This window comes from Danio aesculapii, chromosome 13 (assembly GCF_903798145.1).
Source record: "Danio aesculapii chromosome 13, fDanAes4.1, whole genome shotgun sequence".
NCBI lineage: Eukaryota > Metazoa > Chordata > Actinopteri > Cypriniformes > Danionidae > Danio > Danio aesculapii.
Genome location: NC_079447.1, coordinates 17,759,798 through 17,786,351, shown reverse-complemented (window position 1 = coordinate 17,786,351; position 26,554 = coordinate 17,759,798). Strand labels below are relative to the sequence as shown.

General features: G+C 34.7%; 1 protein-coding gene across 1 annotated transcript in view; it reads left to right on the top strand.

Moving 5' to 3' along the window:
- Window positions 1-22,134, top strand: part of thbs2a (thrombospondin 2a) — a 40,516-nt gene extending 18,382 nt beyond the window's left edge. The window contains exons 9-22 of the mRNA XM_056470636.1: window positions 3,749-3,925; window positions 4,435-4,608; window positions 5,849-5,976; window positions 8,504-8,656; window positions 10,433-10,651; window positions 11,763-11,870; window positions 11,965-12,124; window positions 12,877-12,995; window positions 13,079-13,313; window positions 17,710-17,937; window positions 18,033-18,304; window positions 18,450-18,547; window positions 19,576-19,715; window positions 20,958-22,134. Of these exons, the coding sequence (XP_056326611.1) occupies window positions 3,749-3,925; window positions 4,435-4,608; window positions 5,849-5,976; window positions 8,504-8,656; window positions 10,433-10,651; window positions 11,763-11,870; window positions 11,965-12,124; window positions 12,877-12,995; window positions 13,079-13,313; window positions 17,710-17,937; window positions 18,033-18,304; window positions 18,450-18,547; window positions 19,576-19,715; window positions 20,958-20,965 (2,219 nt within the window). The 3' untranslated portion in view covers window positions 20,966-22,134. The remainder of the gene's footprint in view (window positions 1-3,748; window positions 3,926-4,434; window positions 4,609-5,848; window positions 5,977-8,503; window positions 8,657-10,432; window positions 10,652-11,762; window positions 11,871-11,964; window positions 12,125-12,876; window positions 12,996-13,078; window positions 13,314-17,709; window positions 17,938-18,032; window positions 18,305-18,449; window positions 18,548-19,575; window positions 19,716-20,957) is intronic.
- The last annotated feature ends 4,420 nt before the right edge of the window (window positions 22,135-26,554 follow it).

Below are 26,554 nucleotides of genomic sequence, written 5' to 3'. Positions count from 1 at the left end.
CTCCACTCATCTGTAACATCTCCACCACTGTCACATTATGTAGACAGCTGTTAAAAATAATGAAATGGAAGAAAGAGCATCAACTCACAAAGACTTGGATTCTACATTTAGCTCCAGCCAGAATCTCTAAATCTTTATGGAGGAAAAACACACATTTTGGCTGTTGTTTGTGTTGTTTTGAGCCTTTGAAGGAATAGTTGTCTGAAAATGAGAATTTGATCATTAAGTTGTAACATACTTGAATGACTGTTTATTCCATATAAGTTAAATGGAGATTATACGGGTTTCTCTTTGAATTCAATTACAATGAGTGCTTTTATGCTTCAGAAAGATACAAACGCACAAGTCATTCCAGCAGACACACAACGTCATAAGACATTGATATTAGGTTAGATTTAAGTCACCAGCATCTAAGGACAATGTTATTCTGACGTCAAATACTGACATGAAATGACGTTAACATTTTGATTTTAGCTTGTGTTGGAAAGTGACTAAAATCCAACGTCGAGCCAATATCTTAAACCAAATGTCATATAGACATCAAATACTGACATTTATACGTCAGGTATGGCAACCAGAGTCCAACGTCTAATAGATGTTATATTGGGATCATTTAACGTCAAGCTGTAACATCATTAGACGTATATATTTGTTGTTTTTAGGTTGCGTTGGAAAGTAACCAAAATGCAATGAATGTCCAAAATTGGACATTGACATCGGCCTGACGTTGGGATCTGATGTCAACCCGATTTTCATTACCAAACAAAATGCAATGTCCCACGACATTGGGGTACAACGTCAATCTGAGGTCATGTTGACGTCCTGTGCCTGCTGGGATTGCACATTTCGATACACTCTAAAATCTGCATGTAGAGTGAGTGTTGCATGTAGTTTATTCAAAATAGACCTGAAAGAAAGGAACTGCAAGATTTTGTTTTATCAATAACTTCTCCTTAATCATAATTTGTGTAAAAAAGATTAAAGATTTATTGTTTACTGCCACTTGTGGTCTTTTTAGGTAAAAACTGCCATGAAGTTTATATAAGTACAACATAGTTTATACAGTTTGTTTATATGTACAAGTTAATATAAGGAGTTCATATAAGGAGCATACAGATAATATGGATCAAATTTATTATGCTTTTGCATCCTTTAAACAGTTCAAAATCTTCAGTTTTGACTTACTTTAATGGAATAAAAAAAGCAACAATTCCAATCTGTACAAATGTCTCCTATTATGTTTTTCAGTTCAGAAGAAGTCAATCCAAATGCTTTAAAACAATTTTTGAAAGTTATGAGAGAATCTTCATTTTTGAGTCAACTGGATATACTGTAGGTTTTGGGAATGTAACGAGTGCTCAAGAAGTAAGTGGTAATTTTACCATGGCTAGTACTCAGTTACCTACATTTCATCAAATAGGTTATTGCTACTGATTGAATGTTGCATCACCTAAAATCCTATTTGTCACACTGAGCAAACAATGATTTGAAGCCATTTCCTTGAAGAATGTGACATGATACTGACCTGTTTTTGTGGCAGGTTTTGATCATGGGTGTTTTCTTTCATCGTCGGTTGTAAATATTTATGAAGCTTGCGCTAATAGATAAACTCCTTTCCATCAGCCAGGGAATGAGCTGGTATTCATCACTTAAGCTCGGTGAGGTTTTAATGAGCGACATATGGCTTTTTGTGGTGTACCAATGCTAACTCTGGCTTACAGCTGACTCAAATGTTTTTTTGTATAAATGACAAATGTTACCAGCTGGTATTTTGGACAGAGGTGGACAAACTGGCCTTTATAAGTTATAAATAGAGTTATACATTACTTGCCTAATTACTCTAACTTGCCTAGGTATCCTAATTAACCCAGTTACGCCTTTAAATGGCACTTAAAGCTGAATACTAGTAACTTAAATGAATCCTCGTATTGTGGGTTTTGTGCTCTCAAACACATGGACTCATAGGAACAGGAGAATAGAGCTGACATTGTATGAGCAGACGCAGTTAATACTCATTGTGTCACTGCTGGCCTGAATACATCGTCAGGTTTCTCCCATGCAAAAACCCAAAGATGGATGAGCATGAGATGGTGGGTCCAGGTGGTCACTGTTGTGTCATTCTTATATCTCATGCTTCGTACTAATATACATGAAAGATGTCAGATTGTTTGCTGTTTTATCCCAGACTTCATTCAGGTCAGAGTGATGGTGTTTATCTGAAGTGCACTTCAGAATATAATTTTAACCCTGTAAACCTTTGGTAGAAGCTTGGTTTCTGGCCAGAATTAAGTTTTATTTTATAATAAGTTTTTTGTGAAGTTCATAAAGGCGACGCAGTGGCGAAGTAGGTAGTGCTGTCGCCTCACATCAAGAAGGTCGCTGGTTCGAACTTCGGCTGGGTCAGTTGGTGTTTCTGTGTGGAGTTTGCATGTTCTCCATGCATTCACGTGGGTTTCCTCCGGTTGCTCCGGATTCCCCCACAGTCAAAGACATGCGGTACAGTTGAATTGGGTAAGCTAAATTGTCCGTAGTATATGTGTGTGAATGAGTGTGTATGGATGTTTCCCAGAGATGGATTGCAGCTGGAAGGGCATCCTCTGCGTAAAACATGTGCTGGATAAGTTGAGGGTTCATTCCGCTGTGGCAACCTCAGATTAATAAAGAGACTAAGCCGAAAGAAATGAATGAATGAAGTTTATAAACAGCACTAAATATGGTATACACAAAACATCTACAGTATTTTAAACAATTATGCAGATCTAATTAATGCTCTTTCTCTTTATTTTGCTGAATGAGGAGTTAAAAACAAAGCTTTTAAATTTCTTCCCTGACATTTATTTAACTTGAATGGCTCCACTATTTAAATTTAGCTATTAGATTTCCATAAAAGATTTCTTTTCTCCACAATTAAAATTTATTGTAGAATTATTTTGTGGTGTTCATAAATACCACTAAATATTGCTAGTTATAGTATTTTTAAAAATTATGCTCATCTAATAAATGTTTCTGTTTTTCGTTTGTCCTTCATTGCTGAATAAGGGGTTAAAATCAAAACATTTAAATGTCTTCAATTACTTTTTTGCTCAGTTGAGTGCATTCACGCAGAATACAAATGATACTTACTTTCAAGAACATTTTTGGAATGATATTGTGCAGATTGAGCATAATTTAGATCTGGTCGAAATTGCTCAAAGGTCCCGTGAAGTACTTTGAAATGTGCAGTTTTTATTTGATTTTTGCCAGAATCTCAACTGAGATAGCTCCTCCCTTTAAAAAAAAATCCTATAGCGTTTAATTTTTATCACCGCTCTGCCAGTGAGTTTTTGAGCTCAAGCGCATCAAATGAAAAGCAAATAAGAATCGTCTTGAGGGGGGCGGGGCTTGTTAGATACTAGAGAGCATTTGATTGGTCAATATTTGATGAGAAACTGAAGTATGAGGTGATGTAAAAAAAATTGTCGATCCATTTAGGCGGACATGACAAACTGCAAGCTCTGGATGTTTATATCGGTCTTATATTGTCTAAATGTGAATTTTTGTAAAATGTGAATTTTGTTACTGTTTTGGAGCACACTAGCTAATAGACATTCTTAAAACTAACATCTACAAATTTTAGGTCTTTAATCACACCTCATATCATCATTACATCTTCTAAACTCCAAAGCGGGATTTCCTCATTGACTTGAAGGCAGTAAACAATCAGTATAAAACTCTGGTAATTATTCTAGTTCTCTGACTTTTATTCCAGTTCGTCAAGATGGTGGTTGGAGCTTGTGGTCCCCCTGGTCATCTTGCTCTGTGACATGTGGAGAAGGACAAATCACACGAATTCGCCACTGCAATTCTCCTGTCCCTCAGCTGGGAGGAAAGGACTGTGAGGGCAGTGGGAGAGAGACGCAAAAGTGTGAAGCCAAACCCTGTCCAAGTAAGCACTTTTACATGTATATACTAGACATAGTCTTTTAAAATGAAGCTGAGACCATTTGCATAGTGTGAGTTTGGAATCATTTAAATAATTTTTTTCTCCTACTAAAGGCAAGAATACCTGTCATTCACCTGTACATTTTTTGGGCTTTTCATGAAGTGGTTTTTAATTTTAGTGCAAATAAAATATTCAAAATACACCTTCAAGTGTTTACTTTGTCACACTTCATCCTTTGCTGTAGTTGTTCACTTCAAATACAATACATTTCTTTTCTCAAAATAAATTTGTTCACGTACACACACCAAAGTTTTATTCATATCTAAATAATAAAGGGTTTTACAGAGGGATGTACTCATGAATAATTTAATTTGCCTTATTATGTACAAATATTTTATTCTACTAAATTATGAATTTTTTTCTGACTGTTCGTATTTTCTGATTTCCAAAATAGCCTTTGTAAAAACCTTTGACTCTAATATGGCTTTAATCATATGCTCTTCCTCTTGTAGTTGATGGAGCCTGGGGTCCCTGGTCTCCTTGGGCGGTCTGCTCTGTCACCTGTGGTGGAGGAACGAGGACACGAACACATGTGTGTAACAGCCCTCGTCCACAGTATGGAGGAAAGAAATGCCCCGGAGATTCCTTAGACATTAATGCCTGTAACAAACAGGACTGTCCTGTGGGTATGTTACCTTTACATAGTTTGGCAGTCACACCACCTTGTCCCTATTGCTGAGTTCAATTTTCGATCATAATAAAACTAGCAGCTGTTGTTCATTTAGATGCCTGTTTTTATACTGCTTTTAAACTATGATTGATCACAATACAGTGTAAAGGTAAATAAACATCCATTCAAGTTCAAGGTTGCTCCTAATTAGTGGACTAAAAGTTGTCTGTTTAAGCCATAAGTCAAGGAATCACACATTTGTAGTATTTCTTTTTTGACACATATATAGAGAATAATAGTTTTTAGTTCCAGGGCTGATAAATAATGTTATTTGAAACATTGCTCTTTTTATAAAGAAACACTAAACCATAACATGCGTTCAAAATATGAATTCTATATAAATTGCACTTAAAGATACACACATAAAATGACACCAGCAAAAATTTTGATTATCAATGTGTTGTTAATAACATTAATGATTACTGCCTGAGCACTTTAATAATTTAATAATAAATAAAGTATATAAATATTTGATATGGACCACAAAACCAGTTGGATGTTAAATGGGTATATAGCCAAAAATACATTTTATAGGTCAAAATATATGTCAGAAATCCCGAAAAATATTATGTAAAGTTTATCTTCCTTGAATATATTTGAAACATTTCTACAGTGAATATATACAAACTGAATTTTTCATTAGTAATGTGCATTACTAAGCTATTTATTTAGACAACTTTACAGGTTTTTTTTCCCAGTATTTATCTTTTTTGAACTCTCAGATTCCACATTTTCAAATTGTTGTTCCTCTGGCAAATATTATTCTATCCCAGCAATACATCAATAAAAAGCTTATTTATTCAGTGGGATATATGGAGTTAACATCCCAGTGCAAAAAAGACAGGAATGACCAAGGTGCTCACAGTGACCTGAGTTTGATTCCCAGCTTGAGGTCCTTTACCGATCCTTCCCCCATCTCTGCTCCCCACACTGTCTGTCACATTGTCTGTAATCTCCACTGTCCTGTACAATATAGGGGAAAGCTCTTAAAAAATAATTATAAAAAGAAAATAAAAGTTGTGACAACTATGGTGAGCCATACTCGGAATTTGTGCTCTCCATTTAACCCATCCAAGTGCGCGCACACACAGCAGTGAACACACACCCGGAGAAGTGTTGTGTTGAGTTGAAATGCAAATCAATCCAATGAGTAATCTTCTGGCCTTTCCCTTTTCTTTCATTGTCTGCTTCCTCAGATGGTTGTCTGTCTAACCCATGTTTCGGGGGTGTTGAATGCACAAGCTCTCCTGACGGCTCGTGGGAGTGCGGTCCGTGCCCTCTCGGCTACCGGGGCAATGGAAAAGTGTGTGAGGATGTCAATGAGGTACAAAGAGAACGAGCGCTGTGAAAACCCATAATGCAGTTAGAGCCGTGTGACAAGCGATTGTTATACTGCATTGCTCACAATTCCACACGGAAAGCATAGCCAAATCAAAAAGACTCATCTTGCAGTCATGCTATCCAAAGTTTTCATAAACCCATAATGCTTTGTGTGAGTTACTGGAGTAAATTCTGTTAAATATAAAACAATCAGGCAAGTGTTTAAAAAACACACAATGAGATGGCATTATTCTCCTCACAGTTCATTCATTTATTTTATTTTCGACTTAGTCCCTTTATTAATCTGGAATGCACCGACAACTTTTCCAGCTTATGTTTTACAAAGCGGATGCCCTTCCAGCTGCAACCCATCTCTGGGAAACATCCATACACACTCATACACATTGGAAAATTTAGCCTACCCAATTCACCTGTACCGCATGCCTTTGGACTGTGGGGGAAAACGGAGCACCCAGAGGAAACCCCACGCCGAACCAGCAACCTTCTTAATGTGAGGCGACAGCACTACCTACTGCGCCACAGCGTCGCCCTTTCCTCACAGTTCGTCTTTGAATATTAATAATATTAACAAATTACTTTAAACAAGCCATGACTAACCTTACAATCTCAAGCATGGATGTATATTAAATCATGGATATATATTGAATAGTACTGTACTGTAGTAAATACAAAGAGAAAATATCTAAAGGAACCAAACAGAAGCTCAAATGAGCTTCACTGATATCATTGTCAGGTTAAAATACCAAGCGTAACATTACAGATAAAAATAAAGCTAAGTTGAACGTACCTATTACTTAGCTATGTGTAGGGAATTATTTGTAGCACAACCCTATCATTCAAAGTGATTTGAAAGAAAAAATTCTTACTTAGAGTTTGTGAACTCACACTAGGCTCGGTTGTCTTGAACTGTGCTCAGGCGTGATTGTCCTCCCTCCCCTCTCCCCCTCGGCCTGCACTCACACTGTATTTTACCTTCCGAGCCTGAGCACACTTACGTCATTGATGTTGCGACTGTTCAGTTTAACAGAAGAGAATGCTCTCACTCAGTACAACAGATCCACCACTTTTGACACATAAATGTTCATGAACATCATCATGCTTCAGGTTTGCTGAAGGTGCAGCTGAAATGCTGTGAGGGCTTTGCATCCTTAATAAACTATGACAGTTCGTGTTCATTAAAAAATAAATATGATTAATAAATCCATATAAAATAGTCCCTTAAAAGTGACATTGCGTCTTCAGTTTTGTACTCAGGTGTGCTTTGAAAAGCCCAACTAAACCACACTTTGGCACACCTCCTTTTAACCTGTCTAATGCCAGTTTAGCCAATTATATTTTGGCACTCTGGGTTGCCTTGGTGGAAAACAACGTATTTTATTTATTCATTCATTCTAAAAGACTCTGAAAGCATGCGTCCATGACCAAAATGCAACCTCCGGCGGACAGTATCATATGAACTCCGAAATGAGACAGATTCAGTTCCACATGAGGTTATTAATTAGCAATTAATATAAATATAACGAACGTAAACATTAGGTGAGCAGGTTACACTGTAACCGTGTGTCCTATCAACGCGCTTCATGATGAGATACGCAGATGAGCAATTTGGCTGTTTGCACCAGACGAAACACGACAGAAATTGAAATACAGCCGTTCAGAAGCTCAGAATATGCACTCACTCATAAAATGGTAAGGCCTATAATCTATTTAGTGCATATTAACCCTCTTTAACATTATTAAATGTAGGTGCTGAATCACGTGTTTAGTTCTAAAGTTCAATTTCGAGATCTGAGGTGAACTGATCTGTTGCTGATTTCAGTATATGGCAATAAATGTCATGTAAAATGGCATTCAAACTCACATTGTTAGCATTTAACACTGAATAAAGCACATGTGGTTTACCTAAGGTGATCATAGTTTTCTATTGTTCAGCTGTGAGAAATAGAAGCCGATTCTAATATATCAATTGGAGGTGTTGGTTAAAACAAAAACTCTTTTTAATATGGAAAATATTGCTTCGATCGTGTGCCATTGCTTTTATTTAGAATACGGTTTAAATCACTCACTCCTGTCCTCAATCTGGCAACCTACTCTTCCGTTTGTCTTGATCCAGGAGTGCAATACCTAGTTCAACCACTGGGTGTCAAATTTACATACTCCACCTTTAAAATAAGTCAAATAATCTGCCAATGGGGTAAGCAAAAAAACTCATTTTCGTTTTGATGTAAGATTATTTTGCTTATACCATTGGCAGATTATTGTGCTTGTTTTAAGGAAAAATTCACTTATTATTTGACTCATTTCTAAAAAGAAGCCTTGCTATTTTTGCTTGTCTAAAAAAAGCTTTTTATTTTAGAATTTCTAGATATTTGGACTAGAAAGAAGACAAAAAAGCAGTGTAAACAGGAAGTGTAACTCATAATTTATAAAAGCTGGCTAGATAGTCTCTTGCTAACCAATTTTAAGAAATTTAAGACTAACATCTCTCTTTGATTCTTCTGTTCCTGTAGTGTGACATGGTCCCCGATCTGTGCTATAAAGTGGGTGATTCCCAGCGTTGTGTCAACACAGACCCAGGATTCCACTGCTTGCCTTGTCCTCCTCGATACAAAGGCAATCAGCCGTTTGGAATGGGAGTGGAGGCTGCCAAGCTAAATAAACAGGTCAGTTATGCAGTGTACATACAGATTGAATTGATTAGTGCACAAGTAGATAAATGTGTTAGCTTCTCATTGTGGACTCATTAGCTTGGCTGAGTCCAGTCTCAACCTCAGACAGAGCGCCTACACGCCGCCCACAGTCCGTTCGCTGACTATCTGATGCATATTACACACAATACTGGAATGCGCTTTCTCTATCTGGGAAGTTCGCACTTTGCGTTTCATTTCTGTTGATTATTCAAAATAATTATTTCGCAATATCTACACGTTTTACTGTATATTACAAGCTGTATGACCTTGTATTCATGTAAAGAGTGGGGATTTGTGCAGCTTGATTAATAGAGCTTTAGAGCAGTCATCATTAGTTGCATCACAGGGAAGATTGTTGTTAATGCGTTTAACTCTTTATAATAAAAAAATACTAGTTACAAAAATACAAACTTATAGCACACATTAATATGCAGTAGTCAACAGGTTCCAAAATACAGCAATAATGGGGGTGGTGGGTGGGGTTAATTATATGAATATGTAACAATATTACAGTAGATAAAAATAATAATAATAAAAACTCTGCTCTTAAATCATTAACTTCATTGTAAAAAAGATTGGTTGCTGTTACCTCAACAGCCAATGAGCTTGCTTCTCTACTTTTTATATGCTTAGTGTTGTTCCATGATGTAATGTTGCAGCATGTTTTTGGAGACCCTCCCCCACCCCAACTCCACCTGTGTTTAGATCTGCTACAGGGAGTTTCATAGTGTTATAATCTCAGACTGCATGTTTGTGAATATACTGGCAGTTTTAAGTCTTGGTGTTTATTCTGCCATAATAATCAAAGCAGCAGCAGCAGCGTAGCATACCTATTCCACCAAGAACAAACACATCAACATAGCCGTCTACAGATTAAACAGATTTGCTCTTAATTAAAATTATTTAGGATAGATTTAAAGTAAAAGGAGCCCCAACATAACCTTTTATCGGTCCTTCCAGGAGTTTGTGAGTCCAATGGTTGTTGAAATAAAAAGGATGATTTTACAAACAATCACAAGTCAGTCATTTTAGGTTGCAAATAAAAACAAAAATGTACCTGCAAAATCCTGCTGGGACTGTATTGTTATTGTCATTTACCAATAGTTTGAATTTACTGCTGAAGTGAATTTTTCCGAACTAAAGAAAAAAAGAAAATTTTGGCCTAATTATGATCAAAATTACATTACACCAGTTCACTCTTTGATTTAGTACATCAAGGCTTTTAATCAATGTCTGCATTGCAAATGCCTTAGAGTTACAGTCTCAGTATTTCAAGACATTTTGGACAGAAAATTTAGTCTGCTAATTGGAAAAAAATCTTTAGTGCCGACAACGGTGGCCAACCATATGGATCTTGCTCTTATTCTCCCATTCTTCTCTCATGAATAAAATTTGCAGATTTCTTGGAAAACTGACTCATTTACTTCATTTTCGGCCCAAAAGTTTCATAACGTCCACAACTAATAGGTTCGTCTCCAACCTCAAGCATCCCTTGCTTAGATCCAACGCCAAGAGCAGTAAATTGACAAAGCACTGAAAAGAATTGCCTCACATTTCATAGATCTTTGATCCAATAGCTTTTCAAATAAACTGCTCAATTGTGCACAGCTGAAATCAACAAAATAGTAGGAAACTATCAATAGTACATCTTTTAAGGGCCTCGCAACATTATTCCCTGTTGTTTTCTCAGACGATGACCCACTTCTCTTTATTGGACTGCTGTTGAGTGTTTGTCTGTTTATTTTTCAGGTGTGCGAGCAAGAAAACCCCTGCAAGGAAAAAACCCACAACTGCCACAGGTCTGCTGAGTGCATTTACCTCGGCCACTTCAGCGAACCCATGTTTAAGTGTGAGTGTAAGATCGGTTATGCTGGGGATGGACTCATCTGCGGCGAGGACTCGGACCTTGATGGCTGGCCTAATCAGAACCTGGTGTGTGGAGCCAACCAATCCTACCACTGCAAAAAGGTAATGGAGATATTTCCTTGTCTATGGTGGCAAGACAACGATGTTATAACTTTAAAAATGTTACTAATAACATTATTGAAATTGTTTTTAGAATAAATATCTAAATTGAATAATATATTAATATTAATAAGTATAATAATAATTTGTTATGTATCAATACCATTTTTCCCTTCCCAATACCGATTCCAATACATGCGCTCAGTATGTCGGCGATTCTGAACCGATACCTGAGCGTGTATCTGTAGAAACAGTTGTGTATACTACTAGCCCTGTATACATTGACAGAATTAATTTATGGTGTGCTTCAAACTTAAGCATTATTAAAACATGGACAAATACATACAGTAAACTAGAGTATTTTTATTATCTGACATTTTTATTATCAGCCATATTATCAGTAATATTATTTACTGTATTTTACTGAAACAAGTTCAGCCACAAATCAAACACCATAACTGTAAAAAATCCATTGAAGTTTTGAATTATAACTGTAAAAAAATAAAGAAATATAAAAAAATTATTATGAATAATATAGAAAAATAACCTCTTTGAAACTTAATATTCAGAACCATTTTTCCTGTGCATTGTTAAGCAAAACTAGCAGGCAAATGTCTCTTTAAAAAGATAGTATCAGATTGGTTTACTGTTTCAAATGCTCGTCGATACGGTGGCAGAGTTTTTGCAGTATCAGCGAGTATTTCCGATACTAGTATCGGTATTGGAGCAACCCTAATAAAAATAATTTAATCATAAAATCTAATAATGTAATTTATTCTAGTGATTCAATGCCATATTATCATATAATACTAACACGCTGATTTAACTATAATTGTCAATACAGAAAACATTTGCACAAATTTTTACATGATAACATAATAAATGTCTTGTGTCACTTTTATTTAATTTAATGCACCCTTGCTGAATAAAAGTATTCATATTTATAAAAAACAACAACATATTTTCCCTAACATTTGAATGCTAGTGTATCTACACCACCTAATAATAATGTAGAATCAATATAAATATAAATAAAAAAATCTTTTTGAATATGTTAACCAGTGTAAGATTTAAAGACAATTGAAAATAATATTTTTTTTCTTTCACTGTGCAGGACAATTGTCCCAAACTTCCAAACTCAGGCCAAGAGGATTTTGATAAAGATGGTCAAGGTGACGCCTGTGACAAAGACGATGATAATGATGGAATCATGGATGAGACCGTATGCATGAATCTTAATTATATAGTTTAATATCCACAATGTTTTTATCTACAGCATATAGGCTAAGCCTGTATTTTGTTCTGTCATTTCCCAGGACAACTGTCCTCTACTGTATAATCCCAGGCAATTCGACTATGATAAAGATCTTGTCGGTGACCGCTGTGATAACTGCCCATATGAGCACAATCCTGCTCAGATCGACACAGACGGTAATGGCGAAGGGGACGCCTGTGCTGTCGACATTGATGGAGATGGTAAGAAACTACTAAAATTCAAAATCAGAATTTTTTTAATAGCAGATTTATTTTTTAACATTAGCCCTGAACAAAACTACCAAAAAGAGGATTTTAAGACTTTAAACTCCAGTTGTTTTTTAGGAAAACATCGATAACAAATGCTAGTCATATTATTATTATTAATATTATTATTATTATGTTTAGTAACAACATTATTTTGATTTCTTTTTATGCTCACACTATACTTATAAAGTTTCATTAGTAAAGGTTAGTTAATGTATTTACTGTCATAAACTAATAACGAACAGTTATTGTACAGCATTCATTAATCATAGTTTAACATTTACTAATGTATTATTATCATCCAAATTCATGCTTGTTGACATTAGCTAATGCTAATGAACATGAACTAACAATGAACAAATTTATTACTAAAATTAAACAAGATGAATAAATACTGTAATAAATGTACTAAGTACAGTAACTAACATTAACTAATACAATCTTATTGTGAAATGTTACAGATTTTCGTGTGCTAGATAAAAAAAATAAAGGCACACAAACATTCACACTGAATTTTGTGATTTTACAAAATTCCAATAAAAATACATCCTTTTGCCAAATTTCAAACATGTGCATTAACACAGTCAAAAAGTTTTAAACAAAATGTATCCAAGGGAGCCTAATTCAGGAGCCTGCTTGGCGGAGTATTTCTTTATAATTACCTAGGTCGCTCAGCTCAGTGTAATGCTGTTGTTTGTATGTTGCAGAGGTTCTGAATGAGAACGATAACTGTCCCTACATGTACAACACTGACCAGAAGGACACGGATATGGATGGAGTGGGTGACCAGTGTGACAACTGCCCTCTGCTGCACAACCCTGAGCAGGTATAACAGCTCAGTAAACACACACTCAGCAACACTCAATGTTGAGCAGCAGTTTAACAATGTGATTTGTGTGCTTCTCAAAGACTGACTCAGATAATGACCGAGTCGGTGACGAGTGCGACAACAATCAGGACATTGATGAGGACGGCCACCAGAACAGCCTGGATAATTGTCCTTACATTCCCAACGCCAACCAGGCCGACCACGACAAAGATGGGAAAGGAGACGCTTGCGATTCCGATGATGATAATGACGGAGTCCCAGATGATAAGGACAACTGCAGACTGGTGCCCAACAAAGACCAACGAGACTCTGATGGTGAATCAATCTATTGGTTAAAATTACAAGAAGTGATTCTTTGTTTCTCCTGACTGTGAGAAGATACACTACAGGTCAAAAGTTTGGAGTCAGTACAATTTTGATTCAGTCAATGAATAAATGTGAATATAAATATGAATAGTCAATGAATTTTTAGACAATAGACAGACAATTTTATCAACTTATTTTTAAAGGAAGCCTATTTTCTAACACTTTAGTTGAAGGGAGTGTTCATAAGACTGTTAGGACACCTTTATAATCATGACAGGACACTTCATGAATATAAATAGGCAAGGCAAGTTTATTTATATAGCACATTTCATACACAATGGTAATTCAAAGTGCTTTACATAAACAAGAATAAAAGAAAAAGAAAATAAAAATGATTAAAAAATATAAATAATTTAAAGAATTAAAAATGATTAAAATATGTTAAAACAGGTTATAAAAGAATGAAAGAAAAGAAAGACATGATAGTGGGATCTGTCGGACGTAGCACAGATGTGTTTTAAGTCTTGATTTGAATGTGCCTAATGATCTAAGGGAACTGTTAGATTTGTATTCAATGAGCATGTCTGTAATGTATTGAGGTCCTAGTCTTTTTAGGAAGGCAAGTGAGAATTCTATTACAGTAATCCAACCTGCTGGTGATAAATGCATGAACAAGTCCTCACTGGAAACAAAGCATCTACTGTAATTCTTGCAATGTTTTTGAGATTTAAATAAGATAAAATTACATTTTAGCCATGCAAATGACACTTAACTGTCATTAAGTGTCATTTGCTCAGTTAAATCATTTTAAATGCATTTTTAAATTGAGATGTCTTTGTTATGATGATTTGACATAAACTAGTACATCATAACCCTAATGCATCTTTGTCATGACAACTAGCAAGACAACATAACCTGTCATAAATCTGTCATAAACATGATACATGACATTATAATAATTACATACATATTTATAATAATTCTGTTTACCAAGGCTGTATTTTATGCGGTTAAAATGTTAAAACTGTCCAAAAATATTTAAAGTTTACAATAACTATTTCTTATTGAATATTATTATTTATTGTGATTTCAGATTTCAATTTCTAGCATACATCACATGATCTACTACTTTGATAAATTATTATAATTATCACTTGAAAGCTTTTTTTTCTGTCTCATAGTTTTGTTAAAACTGTGACACATTTGACTTTTACAGATTTTTTTGATGAAAAGAAAGTTGAAAATTACAGCATATAATTGAATAAAACCTTTTTACATTTACTTTAATTCTTGAAGAATAAAAGTAAATATATTTTAATGATATTTGTTACAAGCACCAGCGATCCAGCCATCCACAGTTGATCACTGGTGCTTGTAACAGTACTTTTGAATGGTGCCATGTATATACATTTCTCTGCACTGATAATAATAATAATAAATGTTTCATGAGCATCATCTTATTATAATGATTTCCAAAAGATCTTAAAATATTAATGACTTGAGTAATGCAACTTTACATCACAGGAATGAATCCCAGCATTCAATAAGAAAACAGCTCTTAAATTGTATTAATACTTAACAATTTGACCGTTTTTGTTGTATTTTTTATCAAATAAATGCAGCCTTGGTGAGTAAAATAGTGTTCTTTTAAAAGACATTAAAAAATCGTACTGATCCCAAACGTCTGACGATTGTTTTAATATAATTCTTTGTAAAAATGCATAGCTTCACATAGCTTTGTGATAGCTTCACATTTTACCTGCTTGAAGAAAGCTTAAAATGATGTGTGTGTGTTTACAAATTCAAATCAGAGCCAGCCATTTTCAGTCTGTTGACTTTTGTCCAAGATTTAGACATATTTATAACTGGAAAATTTCCTTTACTTTAGCCAGGGTCAAGGAAAATGATGTCACACTCTCACAGCTTGCAGGTGGTTGGTGAAGTGTGTGTTATTTGCCCCACTGTGCCACATTTCATTAAAGCTACCAATTTTTTTTTGTGCGTGTTAGTAGGAAAATGAAAACAGGTTACAGCTGGAGGTGGAAGTTGTCGAATGCTAGCATACTTCTCACACCTCATTATGTTTTGTTTACTGGATAAAGTCGAGATGGTTCCAAGTAGAGAAAGGCAACTACCGTTAAAAAAGAGGAACTCTGTCAGAGCTGGCATCCGTGCAAATGCGTTCTTGACTTTTTCCTCGTATTTGAGTGCTAAAGTCTGGATTTAATAGATTTCACATTTGCAGCCAGTCACATGTTAATGTACATGACATGAAAAGACAGCTGAGACTGCTTTGTGCTCGGAGAAGAAAGATGAAAGTTTCCTATACTATTTATGTAACCCCTTTTATAGAAATGTGTGTGATAATATAATATAATATAATATAATATAATATAATATAATATAATATAATATAATATAATATAATATTATATTATATTATATTATATTATATAATACATTTTCTTTTCGGCTTAGTGCCTTTATTAATCCGGGGTCGCCGCAGCGGAATGATCCACCAACTTATTCAGTCTATGTTTTATGCAGCGGATGCCCTTTCAGCTGCAACCCATCTCTGGGAAACATCCATACACACTCATTCACACTCATACACTACGGACAATTTAGCCTACCTAATTCACCTGTACCGCATGTCTTTGGACTGTGGGGGAAAACGGAGCATCCGGAGGAAACCCACGCAAACACAGGGAGAACATGCAAACTTCACACAGAAATGCCAACTGACCCAGCCGAGGCTCGAACCAGCGACCTTCTTGCTGTGAGGTGACAGCACTACCTACTGCGCCACCGCGTTGCCAATTTAATATTATATTATATTATATTATATTATATTATATTATATTATATTATATTATATTATATTATATTATATTATATTATATTATATTATATTATATTATAAAGTATTCATTTTTATTCAGCTTAGTCCCTGATTTGTCAGAGGTCGCCACAGCGGAATTAAGCGCCAACTTATGCAGCTTATGTTTTACACAGCGGATGCCCTTCCAGCCAAACCCAGTGCTGGGAAATACCCATACACACTCACATACACACTCAAATGCACACACACACTCATTACGGCCAATTTAGTTATTATGCAAATTATGTCTTTGAACTGTGGGGATATAATATAATATAATATAATATAATATAATATAATATAATATAATATAATATAATATAATATAATATAATATAATATAATATAATATAATATAATATAATATAATATAATTCAGAAATGTTAATGAAGATTCAAATGAATAGGAAATGTTAATAATATTTAAAAAATTATAAAATCTATGACTTAATAAATTAAATAAATAAGAAAAACATTAGTCATTTTATAACATATATATATAAATATAATAAAGATTCAAATGAATGGAAAATGTTAATAATATTAAACATATTTTTAAATAAAATCAAAATATATATATATACATTTTATACTATAATAAAATGTTTTTCAGATTAAACAGTAAAAATTTGATAATATGAAAAAAGTAAAACAGCAATACTTATATTTTAATATAATATACAGAAATTATAATATAATATAATATAATATAATATAATATAATATAATATAATATAATATAATATAATATAATATAATATAATCCAGTAATGTGTGTGTATGTATTAGGGCTGCACAATATATCTTTTCAGCATTGAAAGCATCTGCAATAATCACATCGCAAGATCTGCAATATTGAGTCTGAATTGTAGTTGACCAGGAGCAACAAAACATGATTTTTAGAGTCACTGCTAAGTTTAACCATAATAGAGTGAAAGTTTATCATTTGCTTGTGTTTTTAAGGCCTGTGACTGAGCATTCAAGAAATTTTAAAACATTTGGGCCCAAAAAATTATGGTGTTTGGACGTGTAACAAAGATTAATTGCATTTATTATTTATACAAGAAATATACTTGAATTTTTGTCTTATTTCTAGTCCAAATATCTACAAGCCTATTTTACTTTCCTCATTGGCAGATAATTTAGCTTGTTTTTAACTAAAAATATTACATAAAATATGACAATATTTTGATTTGATTTAACAATTTGAGATATTTCGACTAGAAATTAGATTTTTTTTGCATTGCGATTGCTCAATTTCTGTACCTGAATACTGTTAGACTCCCCAGAAAATGTCAAATAGAGTTGTTGAAATTATCTACTGAAACTGTATTCATATTGCAGTATCTCAATATAAGATTTTTCAATATCGTGCAGCGCTAGTATGTGTATATACAGTAAGGCAATTTAATAATTAGTACTTCATGTGCATGTGTGTGTTTATGGTTTTTCCTCTGTTTACCCTGTTTTACAATATTATATTTTTGGTTATGAATAATTCTTTACTTCTTTAATTGTCCACAGGTGATGGAAGAGGCGACGCCTGCAAAGATGATTTCGACAACGACAACATTCCAGACTTTATGGACGTGTGTCCTGAGAACGACGCCATCAGCAGCACAGACTTCCGCAAGTTTCAAATGGTGCATTTGGATCCCAAAGGAACTGCACAAATTGATCCCAACTGGGTGGTCAGGCATCAGGGCAAAGAGCTCGTTCAGACAGCCAACTCAGACCCCGGCATTGCAGTGGGTGAGTATGAGAGCTTTTAGAGCAGCACATCTGCTCGTGATTTTTACCATGATGTCGCTAAATAGACTTCTTCATCATTTAAAATCGCTCCTCAGGCTTCGATGAATTCAACGCTGTGGATTTCAGTGGCACTTTCTATGTCAACACTGACAGAGATGACGATTATGCTGGCTTTGTGTTCGGCTATCAGTCCAGCGGGCGCTTTTATGTGGTAATGTGGAAGCAGATAACGCAGACTTACTGGGAAGACAATCCTTCAAAAGCCATTGGAATCTCAGGGGTTTCTCTGAAAGTGGTTAACTCTACTACGGGCACAGGAGAGCACCTGCGCAATGCCCTGTGGCACACCGGAGACACACCTGGACAGGTCAGGCTGATCAGATATTACATACAGTTGAAGTCAGACTTATTAGCCCTCCTGAATTATTATTTACAATCATTTTGACTTCAACTGTATGTTAGCGTTCATGACAGGCTTTGCTCAGACTAAATAGCTGCATGTGATCTGACAGGTCCGCACACTGTGGCACGACCCAAAGAACATCGGCTGGAAGGATTACACTGCCTACAGGTGGCACCTCACTCACAGACCCAAGACTGGATTCATCAGGTGATTCACAGGAAGTGTTGGGGTGCTTTCACACATGTGGTTTGGCTGTTTAGTTCAAACACTGTAGCAGCTTTATGTGGTTTTAGGTTGTTTTCAAACCACACCGATTGCTCTAGTCTGAACTAGTTGAAACGGTAAAACTTAACTTGAAAGGAGTGTTCATAATCATGACATGACATGAAGGAGATATTTTGTATATTATAAGAACTGCCATTAGGTGTCATTAACACAGTTATGCCACTTTAAATGCAAATGTGACATTGTTGAGATGTATTTGTCATGATGACAACTTTTATATTACCTATTTAGATATTAACATCACTCTGTCATAAATCTGTCATAAACATGATTGTCATAAGGGTATTATAATTGTGTCATGGATATTATAACAGCATCATTAATATTTTTCTTGACCTCAACTACAGTGGTACACATTTAAGGACATTAAATTTGTCATTAAATTGTTGTTAAATATTAATGACGCTGTTATAAAATTAAGAGTTTTGAAATTCAGTTTGTTTTAGCACAACGCTTGCTAGTAAAAAGAAAGGACTGTATCCCTGGTCATCTTATATTATATAGTTTGTATCTATATAATGTAGAATGAAGCACAGATGCAGTTTGAAAGCAATGTTTTTATGCACAGATAAGCACAACATTTCTGAGTTTGTGTTTCAAACAGTAATGTTAATACATTAGCATTTTGCTTTCAACATTTATTCACCTTTAAACAAGCTTAAAATTTCAGATGGCAAGTTTTAATACAGTCTAGCTAGTGTGCTTCAACAACATGTCTTGTTTAAGAATTAGTCTACACTATAAAAGCTGCAGTGCACACTGTTTCCAACAACCTCTGTAAATGTTTGAAAGTGGACAAGCTCAAAACATTGTAGTGCTTGTTTAACTCAGTATTTAAGTGTTGTCTATTTGTAACCATACATAAAAAATGCATCTTAATACTAGGATTAAACAGTGTCTTATGTAGGGCTTAAGAGTTAACTGATCTATGTTGTTGTTGTTTTCCCCAGAGTGGTGGTTTATGAGGGGAAACAGATCATGGCAGACTCAGGACCAGTTTATGATCAAACATTTGCAGGAGGGAGATTAGGACTGTTTGTCTTCTCCCAGGAGCTGGTTTACTTCTCTGATCTCAAGTATGAATGTCGAGGTGAGTACTGGTTTAGCGTAACTTAAAATGGAGATTTATCTAAATGACCTCACCACTGTTAGTAATGTGTGGATCACTGAAGACAGCAAAAACAGTAGACACCCACCCACCCTGAAAAGTGTGAGAGGATTTAAATAAATGCAGGAATTTATTGTAAACAAGTACACAGACTTTTTAGGCCCACACTGAACTGTGCGCTCAGATTTTTAGCCAGTCATTGTGCCTATTTATTTACTTGTATAAATGTTAATATGATTTATTTATAATACAGATTGTAAAGTAATATTTTCTGTCTTTTAGTAGATATATTATATGAGAGACTTACCTCGTTTTTAACAAATAAGTGGATCTAATTGGATTTGCATTGTAAACATTAAATAAAAGTTAAAAACTTGCTATTTTTTATTTCATATATTAAGTTTTTAGTTACTATACTCCCAAAATCATTACACATAAATCAACAAAAACAAAATGTCTGGCCCTGCTCATAACTTGTGGAGAAAAAAAGCAAAGACAGTGGACAAGGATATATATCTCTAATCTGCATGTGTTTATGCTGGGTTTCCCACCAAATGTGACCACTAACACTAGTTTACTCGTGGAATGTTTTTCACCTCACTGGATTTTTTTGCTCAAGTTGAATTATTTGAACTTGTGGGGTATATGCGATTGAGACACCTGCTTCAAATGTTATCACTTGATTGAATAGGCGTTATCAGTGGTTATCAGCTGATAGATATGGGACAATAGGGGCCTTCTACATCTACTAGTAGGCTTAGAAGGCTAATATCATCCATCCACATGATTAATCAGCTAAACTTATAGAGAAGACTCCAGATCCGATCTGTTTTTACATTACTGTGACAGATGGGTTTAGGGTTGGGGTAGACCTTAATAAAATACGATTAATGGGAAATTTATTAAATAATATAAATAATTCTCGTTAACTTCCAGCCGCATTCGAATGTGATCTATAGCTGATTAACCATATGGGTGGATGATAACAGAAGCAGAAGGCCCCTACTTGCCCATATCTATCAGCTGATAACTACTAATAACACCCATTCAATCGAGTGATAACATTCGAATCGGCTGATTGAGACCAATTACCACAGCAAACACGCCACACATTCTGCATCAATTGAGTGTTATCTGATACAATATTGTATAACAAAGCAGTAAGGCAAAACCAAAACGCTTAACAAATTATTAACTCTTTTTTTTCTCTGCCTATATTTTTAGATAACTGAGCAAAGGTGGAAATGACACCCTTTAAAAACTACAGAACACATGTACACTCTCTGACAAAAGACCAAAGATTTCAAACTACAAACGTCACAGATGGAAACAGACCTCGAACTTCCCCATGAGGAGAAGCAGTGAACTTACATTTCAAGTCATATTTTATACATGTTTTTTTTGTCCTCAAGTAATTTTTAATCAGCCTTTTGAACATTACATTTGTGGTATTTTTATTTTTTCTTACAAAATGCAACAATCTAGAGGGAAAAACAATCACAGACCTTCATCCTCCGATGTCTTTATCACCAGCTGCTTTACTTGCACAAGATTTTTGTACTTCCTGTGTATTTTTACATAATGTGCAACATGTTCCTCCTTCGGGTTTGTTGTTGTAATTAAGACATCTTTTTCTACAACCCTCGATTCTAACAGGGGCTTTGGGTTTGATCAGCATATAAATGTTTTTGAGAGCTTTGAGATGAAGATGTTTATATTAAGACTGTACCATAATTACTTGTGTAAAGTATTTATATGACTCTTGCAATTCAGTATCAAGTTATGTCTAGTTTTTTTATGCAGTGCTTTCAGAATCTAGACATTGTAAATACTAATTTATTTGTTTACACTGACAAAATTTGACTATTGCCGTTTAAAGATTTAAAAAAGAACATTTTTATTGCTATGCTTCGAAATCCATAACGCAACTTCATGCCTATATAGTTTTTTTAATGCATTTTTTATAGAAGTTTTTCAAATGTGAGTATGAATGTGCTATTGTGTCGTTTTGTTTTTTCCATTGATGCCACACTTCATTTGTTACATTTAAAACAAACTCTTTTCTGTTAATTAACCACTTTTTTCCTTTAGAATTTTATTTTAAAAATGTAATGCAGAGCACCGTATATAATAGAACAAATAATTTTGTGAGTATCAGAGAAATAATTGTGCATAAGAAATTGACATTGTCAGATCTTTTGAGCCTAACCATCTGCTTTGTTTTTCTTTTTCTTTTTTGAATGATTTTATATTCATAATTGTTTTTCATATTTTGTAAAAATGTGCAATGCTTTTGCTTTTTATGCCACATCCGTTGAAAACCTTGTAAAGTTTTCTAATTTAGCTTTTCTCACAATTGTCTTGTTTTTTCTTTAATAAAATGATTACTCACAGTTTTCTATTTGGACTTGCACTTTTGAATTATTCTAGATATTTATATATAGGATGACATCTTTTTTAAAAAGGTGCCAATGAATGTAAAACTGAATATACCTAGACATAGAGTTCAGTACATGAAAATGACACACCGTGAGCCTCAAACACCATCGTTTACGTTGTTTCCTTGTTTTCATGTAAATGCCATAAGTGTAAAATCCTGGTAAAAAAAAAAAAAGAGGCCAATCTAAAAGAAAAAAACACTGACTTACTATGCACGCTTCATCAGCATTAATATAGTCATGACTTTTTCTAGAGAGATTGCAATTATATAGTCTTTCCTGATTTTGTGAGTTTAACATAGTTTATTATATTTCGTGACGAGGCTGAATCCAGCTTCTTATTTGCAGCTTCTTATTGACGCTATGCGGTCCACCTTAAAAACCGCGACGCTTCCGTTTTTCAGCTTCTTATTCGCGGTCAACTTAGGGACCGTGTTTATTTGTGTTCCTTTTTGAAAAACGAAAAAGGCTAAATGAAACTGATATAAGACAGAAAACGGGCTGCAAGCATGAAATCTAAGTACATCATTGATTATTATTGACAGTGCCATCGTTTGAGTACAATAAATTTCTGTTTTTTTTTCAGAAATATTGTCCTTTATGAAGACTTCACCTGACCCACATATGTATAGACAGTGCCTGCCTCTGCAATGATTTTAGATACAAAATAATTCTTTTAAATTATTCAAGTTGTAAAAGTTACTGCATGTTTTATCTGCAAATACTAAAATTTGTATTAGACACCCACGCCTGTAAATACAATACTAGTTTTGTTAAACCTATTGTTTCAAAGAACAGACAATGCACTTTTTATCCACATTTTTATATACCTTATACAAATGAATGTGAATTGAACTAAATGAGCTATTGCATAATTAATTACTGTACCGTGTTGTCTCTAATTCTACACAACAGGCTAATAGTATATATATCATGCATCTGCATATGTATAAATATGTATAATTCTATACCATTGATAAGACAGACAAAAAAATGTAAAAATACAGACATTTCAATAAATGCCCAGTTGGAGGTGCTATATGCCAAGTTTTTTTGCATATTCATTTATTGTTTTACTTGTAACCTATATGTATTTGTGTGCCTACTACATACTTTATATGTGTGTACTATAAACTGTGTGTATGTGTGTGTGTTAGTGTGTGTGTGTGTGTGTGTGTGTGGGTGTGTGTATTTTAACATTAAAAATGTTTAACACTAAAGATAATAATATTATGTTTGTGTTATAAATTTATACAAAATAAATATGCTAATACATAATGATTTAATAATAATGATTTAATAATAATTGTTATTATTATTTTTATTAGTAGTAGTAGTAGTAGTAGTGAAATAAAAATATTTTACAATGAACTTATACATATTGTACTGATTACATGTAAATGCCAATTAATCTATATACCTTATGAAAATGTATAGATATGTACCTATTTATAAATATGTGTGTAAAATATGTCTCTCTCTCTCTCTCTCTCTCTCTCTCTACACACATATACATATATATATATATACACACACAATAAAATACATTTTCTTGTGTCTGTGTTTATTTAAGTGTGTGTATATGTACTCATTCATTTTCTTTTCGGCTTATTCCCTTATTAAACTTTGGTCGCCACAGCGGAATGAACCGCCTCCAGCAGATGGTTTACGCATGGTTTACGATGCCCTTCCAACTGCAACCCATCTCTAGGAAAGATCCACAGTCATACACTATGGACAATTTAGCCTTCCCAATTTAGTTATACTGCATGTCTTTGGACTGTGGGGGAAACCGGAGGACCCAGAGGAAACGTGGGGAGAACAAGAAAACTCCACATAGAAAGGCCAACTAAATATATATATATATATATATATATATATATATATATATATATATATATATATATATATATATATATATATATATATATAGACAAATTAACTATGAACCTATACAAATTGACATGAGTTTATCAGTACTACTACTACTACTACTACTAATAATAATAATAGTAATAACAACAATAATAAAAATTATTATTATTTTTATTATTTTTATTAATAAGCTTATTGTTGGTATTTTATTTAAAAAATAGAAATTTTACTAAATGCTTATACATATTGTACTTGTCTATCACAGTAAAATAATACACAAATTAAACACCAGCATTTTCAGGCTACGTACCACTAGTTAATTTTGACACAGCAGAACAGTTGTTCCAATGCACTCTTGGCACATTTGGTGGCGCTGTATCTCAGTGGTCATTGAGAGTTAGTTGAAAATCTTATTTGGGTCTTGTAGACAATCTTCCCATCTATCAGCAAACCCAGAAAAAAAATCAATGTACTCTACCAATTTTATGTTATTGATCTCTGAACTTGCCATAAATTGCAAAACAGCAAGGCAAAAACAGCTATGTACCGTTGCACTTTTGGCACAATTGTTGGTGCTATATCTCTGTAGTCTTTGAGGGTGTGTTGAATATCACACTTGGGTCTTGTAGACAATGTTCCAATCTATCAGCAAACCCAGATTCATACCACATTACTGTACCAATTTTAAGTTATTGACCTCTGAATATGCAAAAAATCGCAATACAGCGAGGCAAAAACTGCTATGCACCATTGCACTCTGGGCACAATCGGTGGCGCTATATCTCAGCAGTCTCTGAGGGTGCGTTGAATATCTCACTGGGGTCTTGTAGACAATGTTCCAATCTATCAGCAAACCCAGATTCATACCACATTACTGTACCAATTTTAAGTTATTGACATCTGAATATGCAAAAAATCGCAATACAGCGAGGCAAAAACAGTTGTATCATTGCACTCTGGGCAAAATTGGTGGCGCTATATCTCAGCAGTCTCTGAGGGTGCATTAAATATCTCACTGGGGTCTTATAAAAAATGTTCCCATCTATCAGCAAACCCAGATTTATACCATATTACTGTACCATTTTCTGACTATTGACCTCTAAACTTGCCAAAAATCGCAATACAGCAAGGCAAAAACAGTTATGTACCATTGCACTCTGGGCACAATTGGTGGCGCTATTTCTCAGTAGTCTTTGAGGGTGCGTTGAATATCTCACTAGGGTCTTGTAGACAATGTTCCAATCTATCAGCAAACCCAGAATAATATCAATGTACTCTACCAATTTTAGGTTATGGATCTCTGAACTTGCCATAAATTGCAATACAGCATGGCAAAAACAGTTATGTACCATTGCACTCTGGGCACAATTGGTGGCGCTATATCTCAGCAGTCTCTGAGGGTGCGTTGAATATCTCACTGGGGTCTTATAAACAATGTTCCCATCTATCAGCAAACCCAGATCCATACCACATTACTGTACCAATTTTAAGTTATTAACCTCTGAACTTGCCAAAAATCGCAATACAGCGAGGCAAAAACAGTTATGTACCATTGCACTCTGGGCACAATTGGTGGCGCTATATCTCAGCAGTCTCTGAGGGTGCGTTGAATATATCACTTGGGTCTTATAAACAATGTTACCATCTATCAGCAAACCCAGAATCATACCACATTACTGTACCAATTTTAAGTTATTGACCTCTAAACTTGCCAAAAATCGCAATACAGCAAGGCAAAAACTGCTATGCACCATTGCACTCTGGGCACAATTGGTGGCGCTATTTCTTAGTAGTCTTTGAGGGTGCGTTGAATATCTCACTGGGGTCTTGTAGACAATGTTCCCATCTATCAGCAAACCCAGATTTATACCACATTACTGTACCAATTTTAAGTTATTGACCTCTGAACTTGCCAAAAATCGCAATACAGCAAGGCAAAAACTGCTATGCACCATTGCACTCTGGGCACAATTGGTGGCGCTATATCTCAGCAGTCTCTGAGGGTGCGTTGAATATCTCACTGGGGTCTTGTAGACAATGTTCCCATCTATCAGCAAACCCAGATTTATACCATATTACTGTACCAATTTTAAGTTATTGACCTCTGAATATGCAAAAAATCGCAATACAGCTGTATTGTTGCACTCTTGGCACAATTGGTGGCGCTATATGTCAGTAGTCTTTTAGGGTGCGTTGAATATCTCACTGGGGTCTTGTAAACAATGTTCCAATCTATCAGCAAACCCAAATTCATACCACAATACTGTACCATTTTCTGGTAATTGACCTCTAAACTTGCCATAAATCGCAATACAGCAAGGCAAAAACTGCAATGTACCATTGCACTCTGGGCACAATTGGTGGCGCTATATCTCAGCAGTCTCTGAGGGTGCGTTGAATATCTCACTGGGGTCTTATAAAAAATGTTCCCATCTATCAGCAAACCCAGATCCATACCACATTACTGTACCAATTTTAAGTTATTGACCTCTAAACTTGCCAAAAATC